This window comes from Typopeltis vanoorti, chromosome 3 (genome assembly GCF_054136105.1).
Source record: "Typopeltis vanoorti isolate ZY-2024b chromosome 3, IOZ_Tvanoo_1.0, whole genome shotgun sequence".
In the NCBI taxonomy this organism is placed as follows: Eukaryota; Metazoa; Arthropoda; class Arachnida; order Uropygi; family Thelyphonidae; genus Typopeltis; species Typopeltis vanoorti.
The window spans coordinates 119,420,774-119,442,505 of NC_143551.1; the positions used below are offsets into that span (position 1 = coordinate 119,420,774).

Genomic DNA, 21,732 nt, shown 5'->3' on the forward strand with positions numbered 1-21,732 from the left:
CAACCAAGAGAAAGAACTCCCCAGTGTCAACCCTGTAGCCACCTCTCAACAGTTTAAAAGTCTCAATCATGTCACCTCTCCTTCTTCTATTCCCCAAACTCTGCAGTCCACATTCCCTCAGCCAATCCTCATAACTAACATTGTTTAGTCCTGAAACCATCTTTGTTATCTGCTTTTGTACCCTTTCCACAGTTAATTTATCCCCTTCAAATCCTGGGGTCCAAATCTGAGAACAATAGTCTCAACAGAGTATGCAGCATCCCATCGATGTTTCTCAAACCTCAAGACCTTACACTTTGCTGCATTAAACCGACATCCCATTCATTTGCCCATCTATCTAGCTTATTCAAATCCTCTTGCAGGACTAGCACATCTGCACTATTACTGATAATCCTTCCCAGCTTCGCATCATCTGCAAACAACTGAATATTCCCTTGCAATCCACTGACAATGTCATTGATATAAAGGTTAAACAATATAGGTCCCAGTACTGAGCCCTGTGGGACCAGTACTGGGACCCCACTCGTAACCCTCTGCCTCCTTGAAACTGCCCAACCATACACAACTCTCTGATACCTATCGGACAGCCAATCCTGAATCCAGTTGATCAATCTGACATCCAGACCCATGTGGTGCAACTTAAATATCAGCTTATCATGTGGCACCCTGTTATATGCCTTTGCTAAGTCTAAGAAAATGGCAGTATATGCCTTTCCCTCATCTAATGCTCTTGTAACTTTATTATAAAAGACTAGCATATTGCTAAAACAAGAACGCCCCTTCACAAATCCGTGTTGACTCTCACAGATAACATTACCCTTATCTGATCAGTGCTGTATATGGTTTCTCACTACTTTCTCCAAGATCTTAACAACTACTGATGACACACAGACTGGTCTATAATTAGACACTTCCAGTCTGTTACCACCCTTATGCAATGGCACTATCTTACCTTCCTTCCATTCCCTAGGCACCTTTGCCGAAGCCAGACTTTCATTGAAAAGCCAGGTTAAAGGCACTGTCAGTTCCCTAGCACATTCTCTCAAAACTCGTGGTGAAATACCATCTAGTCCCAAAGCTTTATTGACATCCAGAGTTCTCAGTATCTGAAACACACTCTCCTCCTGTACCTCTAAACCTTGAACCTGCCCTATCCCCTCTAGCATTAAAACTGACTCCTCCAGGATGAAATACTCCAATAAAGTGTTCATTGAACAATTCCACTATGTCCTCTGCATCAGTCACTCTATTCCCATTTTTATCCCACAATATCATTCTTCCACAGTCATTGATCCTCCTACTGGCCACATAGCTAAAAAAATTCCCTAGGATTTTCTTTGGATCTTAGGGCCAGTCTCCTCTCATATTCCAGTTTCGCTTTCCTTACCACACTAGTCACTCTTCTGGCCTGTGTCTTATATTCTTCACGCATCCTCTCTTCACCTGTCACCTTATATCTCTTCCATAGCCTCTTTTTCACATGCAATTCCTGTTTAATATTGTTTGTCATCCACTTTACTCCAAATTGTGTCCTCTTCTTCACTCGTGGTACACAACTTATCATTGCTGCTAACAAATATTCTTTCACAATTTCCCATGCACTAACGATATCCCGGCCTTCCAATTCCTCCCTCCATGAAACTTCCCCAAGTTGATGTCTTAGACTATTATAATCACCTTCCTTATAATTCCACATACATTCCCGTCTCTTTGATACTCCTGCATGTCTATTCGTTTTCCAAGTCAAAACCATAGGTCACTCTCTCCAACTGGTGGAAGAGATGTCACCTCAGTTATTATCAACTCTTCTGATGCTATAACCAAATCCAAGAATTGTGAACCTCTTGTTCCCTCTATTACATATTGCCTAAGACATTTGTCCCTCAAGAATTCTAGAAATTCCATTCCCTTATTGCTACATGCATCTCCCTCTCTCCAATTTATACTACTGTAGTTAAAATCTCCCATAGCAATCATTCTTCTTGCACTTGCCAAACTGAACTGTCTAAACATCTCCTGGTCCCCACCTTCTGTGCTCCTGGGTCTGTAGCAACATCCCACTAAATATCCTGTCTTGCCTACCTCTACCTCACACCATATGTCAAAATCATTAGTGTCACTGCCTTCCAAAGCCTCCACTCTTAGAGGACATAGGTCGTCACTTATCATAAGCAGTACTTGACCACCACGCTTTCCCTTCCTATCCTGCCGAAAAATGCTACACCCAGCAACTTCTATTCCTGTTATTATATCCCCTTCTGTCAACCACGTCTCAGTGATCCCAATAATTTTTGGCCAGGCTGATGCTATCTGCGCCACCAATTCCTCTCCCTAATTCCAGATACTCCTGACATTAGTATAAAGCATATAATTGCCGTTGTTTCTATACCCAGCATTATCCCTTCTAGACTCCACTGGGCTCAGTGTTACCTGATGTCGTGTCCCTTCTCCCAAGTATCCATTCCCACAAGAGGCCACCCCTGCTACCATCCTTCCTGGGACACATTGACTCATTCAGAACAGCAATCTCTCCAGATGCCTACATCCTTCCTCATTCAAATTCAAACGGTCTCTTGCATACAATTCCTCTCTTTCCTCAAACGCACTCCAAGCATCCACATATACCTGTCCTCTCTTGTCACACATTCTTGCTATTATGCCATTCAATATCACCACTCTTCTGCTCAGCTCATCATTATCATACGTAGGCAACACACACACACACACACACACACTATTTTTCCTCTCTCTGTCTTCTTCCGTACAGTCTCAAGCAAAAACCTCATATCTCTCGCTGCCTGACTTACATTACCACTCAAGTCATTCGTTCCTACCATCACAATCATCTCATCCACCCTTTCACCGCTCTTAATTGCCATAGCCACCTTTTCTATTGTTCCTCCTGGCAAACACTCCTCACGCATCCTATCTTGAACACCACGGATCATTGAGTCGCCATACATTATACCTCTTACCATTCCCTCTCTCCTATTGTTTCCATTCTCTCCTCTTTTTTCATTCCCATAGGTCTCTCTCATTCCCTCTCCTCTACTGCTATTCTCTCTTCTAGCATTCCCTCTCCTCTACTGCTATTCTCTCTTCTAGCATTCCCATATCTCTCTCTCTCTTACTGTTTCCATTCTCTCCTCTTCTAGCACTCCCATACATCTCTCTCATTCCCTCTCTCCTACCGTTTCCATTCTCTCCTCTTCTAGCACTTCCATATCTCTCTCTCATTCCGTCTCTCCTACTGTTTCCATCCTCTCGTCTGCTAGCATTCCCATACCTCTCTCTGATTCCCTCTCTTCTACTGTTTCCATTCTCTCCTCTTCTAACACCCCCATACCTCTCACTCATACTCCCTAAATTCTTTCTCTCTCTCCTACTCTGATTCTCCTTGCATTTATCTCTTCCATTCTCCTAATCTTATCTTTCATACTTCTGCTCTCATTCACAAGACATTCCACCTCCTCTTTCAACTCATCTATCTCCCTCTGCAGGTCAGTCACTCTTAATCTAAATTCACTCTCCCAAACAAAACCATCTCCTAAACTTTCACAGTCACTCACACCTTCCACACTATCAACTATTATTTTCTTATTCATATATATCTTTTTTTCATTCTCTCCTATCACACTACTTGTCTTCCTAAATTCATTCCCCGTTCCTGGAGCAACAAAGTTGGATATCAATATTAGATGATGAAGGTAGTTGTAGTTCGTTGTGGTTGGTAGATTGAGTGGTGGAAACAGAGAGTTTTGGAGTAGGTGCTCTCTCCCTCGATGAGTCTTTAGACTCCCTGGAGTCTATAGACTCATCACATTTTTAGACTCCCTAAAAATGTGAGTGAATGAGTTAAATGTAAATTTTATGTTACTAAATGTAAGGTTTTAAACTTCACAATTCAGAAATGGAAGGTTATGTATTCTCTTGGTGAGGCTATAATTAAAATTGTTGTAGAGAATGAGGACCTAAAAGATCACAAATTGGTTATCAAAATAAAGTTCAATCAGTTCAGATATATTATAAAGGGGTGAAGATTGGACATTGATCAGCAGAGATAAGTATGTGGTTTGGCTGTTATCTGGACTACTCTGCTTAGATCTTGTGACCTGAATTGTAAAAGGATGAGGAAACTTTTAAAAGGATACAATGACTGATAACATAGATAATATTAGAACTTTGGAATGCTGCTTATGAAACAAATTACGACAATATAATCTTTAGTGATTAGCAGGTGGTAGGAGGAGGAAGTGGGTAGTATAATCAAGTCATATGAGTTGTTTAGAAATATTAACCAAATAACTGTGGTAAGCCATCTGTGACAAGTAGGCCTATACACCCAAAGGCCTGTCGTCTGTGTCTCTTTATCCAAAGCTCATCGTAGAGCACATTTTTAGTGGTGGTGTATCCATTAAAATTGGACAAGACACCAATGGGCTAATGTACTGTTTACAGATGAGAGTCGTTTTAGTCTTTCCTCTGATTCTAGATGACACTTGATTGAATGTGAAAGTGGTACTGCTTACCATTGCAAGAATGTTCTTGAAAGGGATAGATACAGTGGTGCTGGGGTCATGGTGTGGAGAGGCATTATGCTTAATAGACGAACCAAGCTACAAGTGCTGGAAAATGGACTATGACTGGTAAATGATATTGTAACGAAGTTCTTCCACGTCATGTTTGATTGTTCTGTGGTGCAGTAGGTAAAGGATTCATTTTTGTGGATGACAGTGCCGCACCACATCGTACACGAACAGTGGGGATACTTCTGGAGATTGAGGATATTAATTGAATCTAGTGGGCAGCACACTCCCCAGATCTGAAACCAATAGGCCGTGTTTGGGATGTAATAGGGAGACACATTTCAGCTGAAAATTCCTCTCCAGAAAACAAGCAGGGCCTTATCCTTGTTCTGAAGGAAGAGTGGACCAGTTTGCCTCAAGAACTCTTGAATTACTTGGTGCTAAGCATGGTACAACATTGCGAAAATTGCATCGCAATTCAGGGCAGACATATTCCATACTGAAATGTCTCTCCACATAGTTTTTTGTAAGCACTGTACAATAATTCCTTAATTACGTCCTTAGGAAATTTTAACTTTTGCCAAAAACATAATTCAGTTTAATTTGTATACAAAATTTATAACACATTTTTTATGTAATATGATTTATTAGTATGCTGGCAATAAAATTATGTCCACATTTGGCTGTAGTGTTGAAAATTTTTTCATAAACTGGTCAAAATGTACTTCATCCTTCGCTTTTGCACATCACTTTATCAAAGCCTTATCAAGAGGAATGATAACCTTGTATCAACTTCTCAGTGTGTTCTTTAATATCCAAGTGATCCTTTGAGCTAATTTACTATTCCCTCTGAACTGGTTTCCTTTCTGATTCTAAATGATCACACCTTGTGATATTTTCGTTCCAAAGTGCATAACCTTACATTTGTCACATTAAACTGATAACCATTATCCTTTATCCTCGTTCTTAATCTATTTAAATCATCTTCAAGGATCTCAACATTGCCATTATTAACTGTTGCCATCCAGGTTTTTTGAATCATCAGAATTCTCTTTATTATTAATATTCAAATTAAATAACAATGGTGGCACACCAGTGCACCTGCTATTTCTTGGATTCTGCTGCCTACATAGTACTTTTTGATGTTTGTCTACTCTACTGCTCATCATCTTATCCCTGTACTCTGTTTATATATATATATATATATATTTTCCCCTATTTGCTCCACTTTATAAAATGGTTTCATGTGATATCCTCCTTGAAATGCCTTTGCAAATTCTAGAAGTATTGTGATGAACCCATTTTCTTTATCCAACTCAGTTAGCATTTTATTGTTAACAAGTGAGTAGATCACTAAAGCAAGACCTACCTCACACAAATCTATTCTGCCCCACTCCATAGATTATTGTATTCCATCCAACCATTCCCGAATTCTGCCTTTCACCAACTCTTTCAGTACATTTTCTGTGACTTGTGAGATACTGATCAGTCTATAATTTGCTGCCTCTAGCTTGAAGTCTGCTTGGAGGATTTGAGTAGAATGTTCACTGCATCCAGTGAATGACCTTTGACAATATAGAAAATACATGGGAAATGGGCAGAACAGTTATGGTAAAAGCTTCAAGAAAAATACTTGGTACAACAATTAGCGTATATGACGGGTGGATAACCACAGAAATTTTGGAAACTTTAGAAGTAAAACAAGCTGTAAGAAATACTCTAAACAGAGAAAATACAGTGGAAAATAAGCAACATTATAAAATTCTGAAAAACAAATTAGATAAAATGTGCAGATATGCAAAAAATGCTTGGTTAGAAGAAAAAGCAAAAAATGTATGAAGAAGCCAATAAAAAGAACAATAGCAAGAATGTATGTGAAATTATAAATGAATTAACAAAAAATACTCAAAACAGACTACTAAAAATGAAAGATAAAAACAATATTGACACTGGAACACTTCAAGATCTTGAAAAATTTGGAAACAGTATTTATCAGATACTTATCTGTAGAAAAGAAGACTGGATAAAATAAACACAATGAGACCGAAAACAAAGCACCATTCATAATAAAAGAAGAAATGTCATCTATTTATGATGAAAGTACAAAAAGTACTTATTACTAAACTGTGGAAATATGGTGGCATAGCTCTCATCAATTTCCTTCTTGAACTTTTTAACCAAATACTATTATACACTGGTGAAATTCCCTATGACTGGAAGAAAGGCATCATAATACCAATTTTCAAGAAGGGAGATAAATAGTGTGAAAATTATAGACCCATAACATTGCTAAGTCATAGCTACAAAAATCTTCACATGCATTATTCAAAATAGAACCTAGACTTTAAGGAATAAGGCAGTAGGAGAAGATCAAGCAGGCTTCAGACCTGGAAGTTCTACTATAGACCATAATTTTACAGTTAATAGCCTGGCTGAAAAGTACGGGGCATACAACTTACCTATATTACACTGCAATTTTATTGACTTCAAACATGCTGATTCCATTGACAGGAACAAAATGATAAACGTCTTAAAATCTATGACATTAGAATCAGAACTACAAAGCTTTATTACTAATTATTATAAAGATACCAAAGCAACTGTCAAATTTAATAAAATAAAAACAGACATTCAAAGTAGAAAAAGGAATTGTATGGTTGCCGCTTTCACCAAATTTATTTATTATCTGTCTCGAAGAAATATGCAAATCCATAGTTAAAGAAAGTTAAAGAACCACATCTACAAATAAGGACGATATTATTATTCTTGCAGAATCTAAAGAATAATTAGAAAAAAAACAATAAAAATTTAAAATGAAAAGTTCAAAACTTTTGGAATGAAAATCAATCTAAGCAAAACTAAAACAATGAAAATAGGAAAAGATAAGGAAAAAATGTCAGTAAATTTAGAAAATTATATATTTGAACAAGTAAAGTAATTTAAATATTTTAGCAGTCTCATAACTCACAACCTTGATAACACAGAAAGAGTAAAATCAGATTTAACAAATGATTGACTAATATGAATAAATTAAACAAAATATGAAAAAATAACTGCATTTCAAAAAGCCTCAAACTAAAACTCTATAAAACTATTATTATACCTAATGATGAGTTGCGACGGAGAGCCAAAATCATGAATGGTATGCTAGCAGAGGTGTGTGAGGAAAAGGGAGTGCAGTTTGTGGATATATGGCAAGTGTTAAAGGGAAGAATGAAATTATACAGGCATGATGGGTTTGCATTTAAATGGCTTTGGATTGAGTGTACTGTAGAAAGTTTTGCTGGGTGGAAGTACACTGTGTGATGGGTACAAGAGATCAGAAGAAAGAGATGAAGGGAAAAATCAGGAGAGTGGTACCTAAGGGACAGAAGTGCTTGGCAATGAAAACAGTAGCAGTGTGAGAGATGAAGAAAGAACAGGAATGCAAGAGGAACAGGGAAACGGGGAGAGCTCAAGTAGACAGGGGAGACATGGTATAGGAAGAGTGGATATTGAAAGTAGCAGTGAATGTGTGTGTATGAAGATGGAGTATATTGCAATGTAGGTGGGGAAGTTGAGACTTTGCAGATGTATGTGGTAAGTGGTGATAAAGTTAATCAGGTGTGGTGGGGAAATCATAAATAACACATGACTTGGATAGGACTGGTTATAGACCTTAAAATGAATTGCTGTGTTTGTTTATGAATGCCAAAAGAAGTATCAGAAATAAGGGGGATGAAACAATTTCAGTTCATTGAGTTTATTTGCCCCAAAATCATTGGAATAAGTGAAACATGTTGAATGAAGATGATTAACGGGAATAGAAATGAAAGGATACAGTATTTTTCGTGAGGATAGAAAGGGCAAGAAAGGAGCAGGATGTGCTGCTGATGATAACAGGAGATTAAGTCCACATAAGGTAGATATGAAAGGGGGAAGTAGTGGCGATGATAATGTGGAGGTTAAGAGGAAGACATATTTAGTTGGATGTTGCTATTGGCCTGGAAATGTGGAGGGTATTGAAGAAGAAATGTATAAACAAATTGGATTAGTGAACAAAGGAAAGTGCAATATCTCTCTACTCTACTCTTTATATGTATATATACGTCATTTTTATAATGATCTTTTCCTGACTTATTCCCTCATATAAATTCCTTATCCTAACTTCAATAAAATACCTTGCTCGGTGCATCAAGTTAATATATCCTATTTTCCGGTGCATAAGACGCACTTTTTTACCTTAACAATGGGGTGCATCTTATATAATGAAGGTAAAGATTGTTTCCTCTTTTCAAAGTCATACACACTCCCTTTTACGTTCCAAGATCTTTGTAGGCGGTTAATGGTGCAATCAAATTGATGCGTGCAATCAAATTGATGCGTCACAAATCAAACTTTACAAACAAATACTGACATATAATTGCACTAACTTTAAGGAATGAGTATAATTATCCAACTTTTCTAATTCTCCCATAACATGTAAAGACATCAATTCACATAGGAAATTCTATCGAAGGTCAATCATGCATTTTATACACTACAATGCTAAAGGTTATTCACTTATCCACAACAAAGTTAGCTCTATGTGCTTCCACACCAATTCCTTCATTCAAAACTTAAAGTTCCACTACTTTTTTAAACATAATCTCTAAAGTCCTTTTATTAATCGTAGCCTTCAAAACCTAATGTCCCTTTTACAATTACAGATTTCCTTCTTTAATACAATTACTAAACAAATCAGTTTCTACATTACCAAAGACTGGGGAACTATTTGACCTTCACATACATCAGGACAGAACTTCTGATTCTTGGATCCTTCTTCAGTTGACTTTATCTGCATTATTCTACTGATAGACCTGGACTAGACACATCTCTGCTGAAGAAAGTAAGTGCTCACCCCTCTCTGGTAGACTGGCTCGGCATGGCTTAGCGATCTCTGTGGCGATCGGGAACTCCACTCTTCTGGGCTATTCGTTGACTGGCGAACTGCCCATAGATACTTCAGCATGCTCCAATGACCTCCGAAGGACCTCTATCTCGAAGACCTCTCCAATGCAGGGGGAAAAAAAAGGATCTCGAGCTGGCTCTGCAATGCCTTTTAAATCCCGTGCCCGACACTTCCTTTCTATGTCATCATTCTCTCTCTCCCTTTGCCCACAACACCTTACTTCTCTCCCAGCACCAAGTGCCACACTCTCCCCTAGCATGCTTTATGGGGGGAGGGGGGTAACAGCATGCGCATCCTACTTGGTGCACGTGTTTAGCTTCTGGCCATCAGTATCTAATCCGATTATCTTTCTCCCAGCAATACACAAGAATTTACACAAAGTTAACATAGTTTAAACATTAGAAAATTTACAATAATTATTTACAACACGATATACAGATAAGTATTTTCTCAAATTATTAGTGTTGCTGATAAATTACAATTAGTTTTATTCATTGAATATATCAATATTGGCCCTGGAAACGTTAATGCATGTTAAGTCTGAAGGGAACATAAAATGTATTAAATTTTAGTTTCATTCAGAACTTAACAAAAGGTAATTATTGTGGGTGGTTTTAATTATGGCTATATAGATTGGAATGAAGAGATAACATTTGGGAAAAAGGAAAATGAATTTCTCGAGTTCTTGAAATATAACTATCTCAGGCAGCATGTACAGGAGGGCACAAGGATCGAGAGTTTTAGATCTGATCATATCATCAGAGAATATAATTGTGAGTGGAGTTTCACACTATCCTCCAGTTGATGAGAGTGATCATGAAGTGATCACCTGGGTTGTTGCTATCCATATGCAGACATTTGTGAGGAAAGGAGATAAGTGGAATTATAATGCTGGCAATCATGACAAGCTTAGGCAACAGCTTGGAGCTACAACACGAAATAAGGAGTTGAGCAGTAATGAAATAAATGCTGCATAGGAACTGACAAATAAATACATAACAGCATCAGTGTGTCAATGTAATCCAAAGGCTAAAAGGCTGAATAAGGTAGGTGTAAAATGGATGAATGTGCAGCTTAAGCATGAAATATGGAAAAAAAAGTATTTTGAAGGCAGCACAAGATGAATAAATGGTAATAATCAATCACATGAAGAGTATAAAGAACAAGCCAGGAGAGTGACTCAGTTTAGTAAGGAAAACAAAAGTAGTGTAGGAGCAGAAATTGGCAAATCAGGCAAAGAAAAATCCCAGAGAGTTTTTTTAGGTATGTAGCAAGTAGAAGGAAGAATGATCATGAAACAGCTTAGAGCAGCAGCATGGAATGAGGAGTTTGCTGGAAAGGAGATCAAAGCTGCTTGTGGGACATTCAAGACCTATCTGTCTGAATGCATTCCAAAGGTCAGAAGATTAAAAAAGTAAGTGTGAAATGGAAGAATGAAGACATTAAATATGCAATACTGAGAAAAAAGTCATTACAGAGGCAACATAATAGGAGTAATAATAATCAAATCCATGAGGAATACAAAGAACAAGCAAGGAGCATGACTTGGTTGGTAAGGGTAGCAAAAGTTTAGTAAAAAAAAACCCAGGGAGTTCTTTCAATATGTAGCCATCAGAAATAAGAACAATTATGATAGGATGGCATTGACTAGAGAAAATGGTATAAGGACAACTGCTGCAGAGAATATCCCATTCATTTGCTGTTTCCTATCTAGGAGGTTAACTACCACGATGTGACTCGTGTTAAAGTATGTGCTTACGTTAAGACTTGTAGTAAGGTATCTTTTCTGCATATTGTCATAAGCATTCGTGGTTGTAAATCCATGTGTGTTCATGGAACTGTTTGCCAGTTATGAGGGATGAAAAATCTTCTACTTCCATATGAGACTGGCTAACTTACATTTTGCCAAACCAGATAAAGGTTGCTTGGATGGGGAACTAAACCCAGGTCTTTCTGACTAATGGGCTTTGTCTATACTGACTGAGCTGTGGAGACTCATGGAGCCTCCACAGCTGAGATATTTAATGAGCAGTTTGTAAATGTCTTTCATCCTTGTGAATGTGACATCATGAGGAGCTTGAGAGAGCAGTGCATGAGGAGAGATTTACTATGAATGAGGGAGAGGTATATGGAGAATTAAGCAAACTTGATTTTAATAAGACTATGGGACTTGATAACATATCACCATGTATTTTGAAGGAATGTGTCAGGTAGTTAACATCTGCCTTGATATATTTGTTTATTATGAATCTTACATTGAGTCAAGTTCTAAAGGAGTTGATGGAAGGCAAAATTGTACCACTTCATGAAGGAGGTGACAGAATTTAAGGCTCAAATTATAGGCCAATCTGTGTGTCAGGTGTTGTGGTTAAAGTGTTTGAAAGACTTGTGAAAATCAGAATCCAGAATTGAGTTGACAACAATGGTATTATTTTTGATGTACAGCACACATATGCTAAAGGGTAATCATGTTTTAGTAATCTACTTACTTATTACAATAAGGTGACAACAGCATTGGATGTGGGGGGATGGATACACAGTAGTATATTTAGACTTTGCAAAGGCTTTTGATAGATTACCGAATGATAAGTTGAAAGTCAAATTAGAGCAGATGGGGTTGGATATTTGACTAGTGCATTTTGGATTGGAGATTGGCTGTCTAATAGGTATCAACAAGTTGTGTATGGGGAAGCAATATACAGAAGAGGACAGTCACTAGTGGTGCACTTCAGGATTCTGTTTTAGAGCCATTCCTGTGTAACCTGTATGTTAATGATATTGGGAAAGATTTGACTGCAGAGATATATAGCTGTTTTCAGAATATGCAAAGTACGAGTATGCATAGTAGAACAAATGTTCCTTACAAGAAGACTTGAATAGGCATGGGAGTGGGAATGCCAGTTCAATGTTGCTAAATGTAAGGTTTTAAAATTTCGAAAACAAAGGTGGGATATTGAATTTACGGTTGGTGGAGGATATATTGTTTTAGGTGGAGAAAAGAAGAGATCTTGGGGTGATGGTGGATGAAGATCAGAAATAGAGCGTACATTGCCAAAATTGTGAGGACAACACAACGAATTCTGGGAATGATACTGAGGAACACTGACTTGTTGAAGTAAGGAGATTCTGCTTAGTCCACAAATGGACTACTGTGCACAGATTTGGCCACTTGGTTTTTTAAAGGATGAGAAGATGTTCAAGAGGGTCCAGAGGTGATTCACCAAAATAGTTTCTGATTCCTGGAATGTTGAATACGAAGAAATGTTAAAACGATGCAGTGTGCTGAGTTTAATGGATATGAGGAAGAGTGGTTATATGATAGAGACATACACGTTAGCAAGTGATTGGTATAGGATTAATATGTATGTGTAAAGGTGCAGCATGATAAGCTGCATGTATTGGAAGTTTTTCCACTTGTTTATACTAAAAATTAAAGATACCAAGAAATTATATACAGTCATCCTTCGACTTACATCCGTTCGAGTTACGTCCTTTTGGAGATATGTCTGCGATCCAATAATGGAATAAATAATATTTTTGACTATATTTTCGAACAAGATGCAAGTGAGCGTAAAGTAAAAAGCATAATTTTTTATTTAGCAACAATGTAGCAGCAACAACACATTCAGCAGCAACCTCCCTTGACACTTGGCTTCAACAGTTCCTCTGTTGATTTTGTGTTTGAAAAATATGTTATTTGTGTATTTATCGTGAAATATTTTGCAATATTTTGTGCAACAGCCCCTACACACCTAATTAAAAAGCCTAGTGAAAAAGAGGTGAGCAATTGATCTTGAAACGAAGTTGCAAGTTCAACGATAGTGATGAAGCAACGACAAGGTCCTATCAGTGATATGGGAAAGCTATTTGCATGATGGATAGAAGACTTGAATCAAAAGTGCATATCCCTTAGCACTGTGACTATAACCGCTAAGGCACTAAGTCTCTTCAACATGTTGAAGGAGAAAGCAGAACCCGATTATGACTACGAATTCAACGCTTCTTCTTCCAGTTGGTTCATGAGATTCAAGCAACATTTTGCACTGCATAATGTGAAAATGTATGGGAATCTGCAAGTTCTAAGAAGGCTGCCAAGGAGTTTGTGAAAAAATTGGATAAAATTATTATGGAGGAAAATTATTTGCCGCAGCAAATATTTAATATGCATGAGACATCCTTGTTTCAAAAAAATGCCCAAGCAGACATTCATTCACAAAAAGCTAAAATCTATACCTAGTTTCAAAGCTCTTAATGCCCCTATTACAATTTTGTTATGGGTAATGTGGCTGAATATAAACTGAAACCATTTATGATATGGCACAGTGAGAAACCACGAATCTTCGAAAACATTAGGAATCATACTCCCAGTTCATTATCGGAGCAAATAAGAAGTTGTGGACGAATCAAAAATTGTTTGAGGATGTCTTAATCAACTGTTATGCAAGTGAAATAAAAAGCTATTTGTGAAATAAAATGTAGAATTTAAAATTTTATAATTCTAGATAATGGTCCAGGTCACCAAGTTCAAGGTCATGTTTCTCCCTTCAAACACTACTTCATTGATCCAACTGATGGATCAGGGAGTTCTTGCAGTGTGTAAGGCTTATTATCTATGGACAACTTTTTCACAAGCCATTTCTGTCACTGAAGGAAATGACCAGACTCTCATGCAATTCTGGAAAACAGTCATATTTATCATGCTATTAAAAATATTGCTGTGGCATGGGATGAAGTGACCTCTCAATGCATGAGTGGCATATGGGAAAAGACATTAAAAAGGTTTGTGCATGATTTTTGAAATTTGTAATAGTGGGTCTAGCAAACAATCTGAATCTCGAAGTGAATGATGACAACATAATTCAACTCATAGAAAGTTCCCCTGAAGAGTTGACCAACGAAGAATTGGTCAAACTGGAGGAACAACTGTTGCAGAAGAGAAAAAAACAAGAAAAATAAGAGAGGAAAAAAGAAACAGGAAGAGGTAGTTAAACAATTTACAGTGAACGGTCTTGCAGAAATGTTCTTTGCAGTTAGCGATGTTCTCAAAATTGCAGAAGACATGGACCCCAATGTTGAATGCTACTTATTAGTAGAAACGAAAGTACATGATGCGTTTGCTTGCTATGAACAAATTTATGATGAAAAGAAGAAGAGGAATAAGCAAACGACACTGGAATAGTGGCAGTAACACACAGTACAGTTTTATAATAAGGTTTAAAAATTAAAATGACAGTATAATAATTACAGTTAAGTCCCTAACCCCTATAACTCTGTTGATTTAATATATCGACTTATGTACGATTTGACTTACGTCCTGCCAGATGGAACAGAACCTAGACATAAGTCGAGGGATGACTATACTTGGTTTAATCCTTTATCCAAGTATATCATTTCTTGGTATCTTTAATTTAAAGCTGTGTGTTTGACAAAAGGGGTCTCCTAGATGATTCTTTGACTCCATGCAGTCTTAGAATAATAATAAAAATAAATAAGACCTACTGTTCAGAATACAAAATAGATGAGTAAGTCAAACATGAATTAAACTATAGAGACGGTATCATACCTATAATTCTTAAACAGCAATTAAGATGGCTTGGATACCTCCACAGGATGTCCTTTCAAAGATTAACAAATATAGTTTTGAATGGAATCATTGAAGATAGGCAATCAAGAGGCAGACCAAAAAGAACTTGGCTATAATCTTTGAAGGAAAGGTCACAATTATCAAGCTTCAGAGATGAGAGAAATGGCCAGATATTGAGATGGATGGCAAAGATTTCTTCTTAGGATACTCAACCCATCATCTGACTGATGAGAAAGAAGAATATTATAGATCCAGATTCCACTAATATACTTATATTATTGAAAAAAGTGCTGGCCAAAAAAATTAATTAGCCAACTGAAACCTTATTGTATTATTAAACTACCTTAATATATGGAGCCCAAAAATTCACAAACTTAATACTTTCCCCCTTCTTACATCCAGTAGGGAAGAAGATAATGATTAAATAATGATTCCACACATAAATGGTCACAGGATTTATAACATACACTACCATGTGTGGGCAAGTAATTATGGAGTAAGAAGTAATCATTAATATGTTTCTTAAAAAGTTGGGGATTGTATTCATTGAAAAAAAAAAAACAATATGGGAGAGATTTTTCTAATGAACAGAGGTGAATGGGAGATTGGTAAGAAGCTTGTTTAAGTTTGGAGTTGAAGAGTATGTGGATGTTGAATCATGGCTGCTCTAGTTCTTACATGATTAGAAGAAATGTATCATCAAGAATTCTTAGGGAGATTGTGGGTTTACCCACGTGTGAGAACAATATTCCAAGGTTGGTCAGATCTGATGAGACTTACTGTGTTTTAGGAGAGCAGAAGAAAAGTGGTGTCTTGAAACAAAAAAGGAACACCAAGTTTTTTTAGAGGCTGGGGAGGCTATTGATATAATATGTTTGTGCTAGAGCTGGATATAACAGTCAGCCCTAGAATGGGAGATGATCTTGAAATGATATAGAAAAGTATCTAAAGTAAGCAGGAGTGAAGTAGGATCTTTCTTGCAGGTAATAGATAGGGTTGAGTTTTAATAGCATTTAAATTCACTAAGTTGTCTTCATCCTACAAATGGTGAAGAGATCATTATTTAAGTCATTGGTTAGGGATGATCTTGAAGCTTCACTCATTTAAGTATTACAGGGTTTCTCAAATGAAGAAAAGGAATGGAGAGTGTTGTCATCAGAAAAACTATGAATGCATTTGAAGTCAGTGAGAGAAGGTCATTGATGTAAAGGAAGAAAAGAGTACAGAATCCTGGGGTACTTCAACATTTATAAAGAAATCTCATGATAGGAAGATCATTGCATGTCATCCATCATGACATGCATCAAATGATCAGAGAGGAAGCTAGCTATCCAATCGCAGTCAGGAGAGAGAGAGAGAGAGACCATAAGATGGTAGCTTGTTTAGAAGGCCTTCATGACAGACATAATCAACTGCTTTTGAAATAACAAGATTGACTACATGGAATTCTCCAAACCTTTCCATGGCTTGTCTCTAAAGATGGATAAGGCTAGCAAGGAAGTCTGCTGTAGAATGAGAATGGCAGAGTCTATACTGATCACTAATTAATTAATGGGTCTCCAGGTAGTGAAGAAGCTGGTTGTTGATGATCTTTTCCATCACTTTTGAGAGTACCGAGGTAAAGCAATGGGACAATAATTTGATTGCTGACTTTTTTCTCCCTTTTTAAGTATAAGCTGGATAACAATGAATGTGTTAGAAATTGTATAGAGAGAAGTATTGTTTTGAACAAAACAGAACAAGATTTTTAGAAGTTAGAAGGCTGTAGATGTAATGTGTTTGTGCTAAGTTAAGTTGTAACTGTCAGCCTAAGAAGAGGGGGGGGGAATGATCTCAAAAGATTATTAGAACATTAATAGAAGCAAGTGGGAGTGAAGTAGGATTTTTCTCATGGACAATAAGACAGGGCTGAGTTTTATTAGCATTTAAATTCACTAAGTGGTCTTCATCCCACTTGTGAATGGTGAAGAAATCAGTATTTAGGTCATTGGCAATGGATGATCTTGAAACTTCAATCATTTGAATACTACAGGGTTTCTCGATTATTTGAGTATACTACAGGTTTTCTTAAATGAAAAACAGGAATGGAGAATACTGTGAATACATTGTCCGTGATACTTCAGCACTGATAATGAAATGTGATAAGAGGAAGCCATCCACCACGACTTGCAAAGAACAACCAAAGAAGCCAGTAATCTGATCACGAAGAGCTGGGGGAAGATGATTGGATGGTAGCTTCTTCAGAAGGCCTTGAAGCCAGACATGATCAAATGCCTTTGAAATATCAAGAGTAACTGCCTGGGTTCCCCAAACCTTTCCATGGCTTGTGTCCAAAGCTGAGTAAGTGATACAGGATAGGTCTTACTAACCGTGTTTGTAAGCAAGTTATTAACATCCTCGTGGTTAATCCTCTCTTTCTCTCTCTTTCTCTCTCTCTCTCTCTCTCTCTCCTTTGCAAAAAATTCTGTTCATTTTAAAAATATATAAAATAACTATATTGTTAAAAAATTCAGGCATCAAGATCTGTATTTACTAATTTTATAGAGATATAATATCAAACAGACCCTTGATTTGATGAAGTTCTATTCCCCAACAGACATATTTGTTAATGAGAGTTGTGTTTTAGCAATCTATTTACATAATATTATATAATACATTAAATGCAGGAGACACATATGTATAGAGATAGAGCTGTATATTTAGATTTTGCAAAGGACTTGGATAGATTGGCAATAAAGCCTTAGCAGTTGGAGAGGTGATTGGCTTTCAGATAGAGAGAGAGAGGAAATTGATATAGGAATCTGTATTGGAGCCATTAGTTTTAACTGGAAATATACAGTTATTTGCAGATTGCACAAAGTTGGGGAGAACTGAGAAGGAGGATTCAAATACACTGTTTGAGTGGACTGCTACCTTAGTGTTGCAAGATGTAAGATTAAATTTAGCAGGCAAAGGATGAAATGCAGCATATACACTAGTTGAGAAATTTTGAAGAAGGTGGATAAGATGAGTAATCCAGGAGAAATAGTGAATAGGAACACGAAAGTTAGGTGAAATTGCAAGGACTTTACAAGAGAGGATCTTGACATGCAGAAGTGAAGAGGTTATGATTACACTATTAAATACAGAGGTTATGTATAAAGATTTGAATCAGGCCATGTATTTGATTACTTTGTATAGCTGGTTTTCTAAGCCCAGGAAAGATTGAATAAGACAGTTTTATCTGGTCTCTGGATTTTTGGGTATAAAAACAGAATTTCAATTGCACAGTCTCATGAAGGAGAAGATGGCAAACATGATTGAGACTTAAAAGTTGATAAAGGATTGCTAGCAGTTAAATACAGAAGAGAATTTTCATAGAATGGAGGGAGAATAGGAGCAAAGAAAGAGACATTTTCTGAATAATGTGAGCAAACAGGTAAAGAGCAAGCTCTTTGCATGTAGGTATTGAACAAGTTTAAGGCATAGGTTAAATGTGCTTTGTGAGTGACAGTGAGTGCCTCCGACATGAGTCTTTTGAATCTAGGGGGTATAATGTTAATAAGGTGGGATTAAAATTTGTCAGTGAGATTGTTGATGAAGTGCAATGATAGAAGGTCAAGAGAACAAAGAGGCTATTTCTCTCATTTGTCATGAAAGAAACGATGACCTAGATGGTAAGTGGTCTGTGAAATGCTGCATACAGGGAAGATAGATTGAGAGGTTGCAGAATTTGGTTGGTAGATGGAAAAGAAGAGTATGATAGAAATGTTTATGTTATTAAAAGAGTTTTGTGAAAATGATGCAGAGGAAATTTTTTCATCTCTTGGCTAGAGGAGCAAGGGTTCATACCTGGAAAATGAGTGAGAGTGTGATGAGCAACGACATTAGAACCAGATTTTTCACTTGGAAATTGAGGAAAGCCAAGAGAAAGACTATAGAAAAAGTGGAAAAACCAGATAAGAGAAGGTTTAGAATAAAGAAATTTTCATTGTCTGTTAATGTTGCCTACAGTTGATTATTAGGGACTTTGTCCAGTTTTCGAAATGGATAAGCTACCAGATAGGAAGTTTGTGGAAACGGGTTTTACTACTCATTATTTCAACATTGTGCATGTATCAAACTGTTTGCTTTTCAGTTGTTTCACTTACTTGTGAAATTTAATATATATTAATTTATTTAATATATTTAATTTAATTTATTAAATTAAATTTAATTATATATTAATTTCTTTAATATATAATTAATTTATATTTATTTATTTAATATAAATAAGTATGAATTAATTTAATTTAATTATATTATATTTAATTAAATTATTTAATTTAATTTAAAACTCGTTTAATTTAATTTAATATATATTAATTTATATATTTTTTTAACAGTATGCCCTTTTGACAAATATGGAGTAAACTGTATGTACTCTTGTCTTTGCCAAAATGGAGGTCTTTGCAGCAGAACAAATGGTTCATGTGCTTGTGAAGGAAGATGGAAAGGAGATAATTGCACTGAAAGTAAGTATGGTGTTAAAAACATTTTTTAATATTTTAAGGACTGAAAATTATTATTTATTTGTTTTTATTATGAATTGATCTCAATGAAGTCCAAAGAATTGTCCCAAGAGAGTGTAATAACCACTGGTTGGCCTAGTACCTGCTCTCCAACAGGTCATTCAAATTCTTCTGTGGTCATGGATGTTTTTGATTGTCTTTAGGTGTGAGACCACTGCCCCACTTATTGGAGGTGTGAAGTGGCTTGAAAAAGTTCTGTTTGGTCTCTAGAGCAGGATTTCTAGATTATGTAAAAATAAATAAAATATTACAAAAAATGAAAAAAAAATCCTTAGCCATGGTGCAAAAATATACTATAGGTTTATAATAACTTTCCATGGGTGGGAAGATATAAAAAAAAGCCTGCTTTAGCAACTTATATGTTTCTGTTGTATCCCTCCCCCTTATTATCTACCTGTCAACCAAATTTTGTAATACACAAAGCTTTAATCTGTCATGACAGAAGTGTTCCCCTGCAACCATCTTGGTCATCAGCCACTGAATCCTCTCAACGACTTCCTCATACCCAAGAAATACAGGCTATCAAATCTTTGAACAGTAATTTAAATGCAGTTATATCAATGACCTCTAGGGATTAAAAAATTCCTTTGCTATACTTATCAAAATATTGCCGAATGTCCAATGGATCCTTTGTACTGCTTTTCCCAGTTTTGCAATATGTTTTCTAATTATCTACTAAATTTACTAAAATTCTAATTTAGTAGATTAGTTTGCTGGATTGGAGATTGGCTGTCTGATAGGTATCAGCGAGTTATCTATGGAGAAGCGATATCCCAGAAGAGGAAAGTTACTAGTGGTGTACCCCATGGGTTTGTTTTTGGTCCATTGCTGTTTAATTTGTATGTAAATGATATTTGGAGAGGTCTGAATGGTGATATGCAGTTGTTTGCAAAGTTGGGGAGAGCTATCAGGAGTAGAGAAGATACTGTAGCTCTGCAGGAGGACTTGAATACAGGTATCCCTTGCTTAACGTGGTGAAATTAATTGCGGCAATCCCTTGATTGCCGCAATTAATTTCACCAATCCCTTGATTGGACAATCCCTTGATTGTCCAATTAATTGGACACGGCAAGAGTTTTGATTAATGGGCCTTTAACCCTGCGGGGCTCGCAGCTGATCTGACAGGTACATGCAAAATGTTTAATATAAATATTCTTACACAATTCAGTGTATAGCTTGGAGGTCATGAGCAGCTGTGCATTCATATGTTACGAGTGATATTCTGCACTGTTTTTTGCTGTCAGTTTGGTTTAACACATGTTATGTAAAAGTTTGTGATATTTGACAGTAAATTGTATCTGAGAGCTACTGCGACCTCCAATGTCAGTATAGTATGGTTTAGTTTTTTTTTTTTATTATTATTCTTTGTTCAACAATTTCTAGATTGCAACTGAAAATAAATAAACCATCATGTATTAAAATAGAGTGCCAAAGGCTTATTTATCATGCATGTCCTCTAGGAGATGTGCTTTACTTTATGGAAAATACAGTACTAAGGAAAGTGAACTGGAGCTTAGTCCACCTTTACTACAAGTTGTCCATATGGTTGCTTATGCTTGCATCCGCCGAAACTTTTAGTTTCTATATATTCGGCACGAAACTCTTGTAGTTTCTATATTCGGCTATGAAATAATGTTGGATTCAATATTTATCATACATGTCCTCTAGGAGATGTGCTTTACATTATGGAAAATACTAAGGAAAGTGATCTGGAGCTTACTCCACCTTTATTACGAGTTGCCCATAAGGTTGCTTATGCTTGCATCTGCCGAAACGTTTAGTTTCTACTATTTGGCACGAAACTCTTGTAGTTTCTATTTCGGCTATGAAATAATGTTGGATTCAATATCCACTTAATTTGTACCATCATGTATTATATTTGCAGTGTTTTTTCTTTATGTTTTATTGTTTGATGAGGTCTGGAGAGTCATTTTGCTTGTTATCGTAGAATTTATGCCAATAACAAAAAAACTAAAACTGTTCAAACGACTCTTGATAACGTCTTTTGATTAAAAAATTGCAGTAACTAATGTAGGTACAAGTATTTATTAAACATTTACTTTACATTCATTTTTTATCTTTCCTAAAAGAGTACCATATAAAATGAATTATTAATACAGTAATCGATCATGGACGAATTGT

The 21,732-nt window shown here is 36.4% G+C and overlaps 1 protein-coding gene across 1 annotated transcript in view; it reads left to right on the top strand.

The window, feature by feature from the left end:
- The window catches only part of LOC150108517 (receptor-type tyrosine-protein phosphatase mu-like), a 1,155,664-nt gene that overhangs the window by 316,561 nt on the left and 817,371 nt on the right, over positions 1 to 21,732 (top strand). The window contains exon 11 of the mRNA XM_090415942.1: positions 19,405 to 19,533. Within this exon, the coding sequence (XP_090272068.1) occupies positions 19,405 to 19,533 (129 nt within the window). The remainder of the gene's footprint in view (positions 1 to 19,404; positions 19,534 to 21,732) is intronic.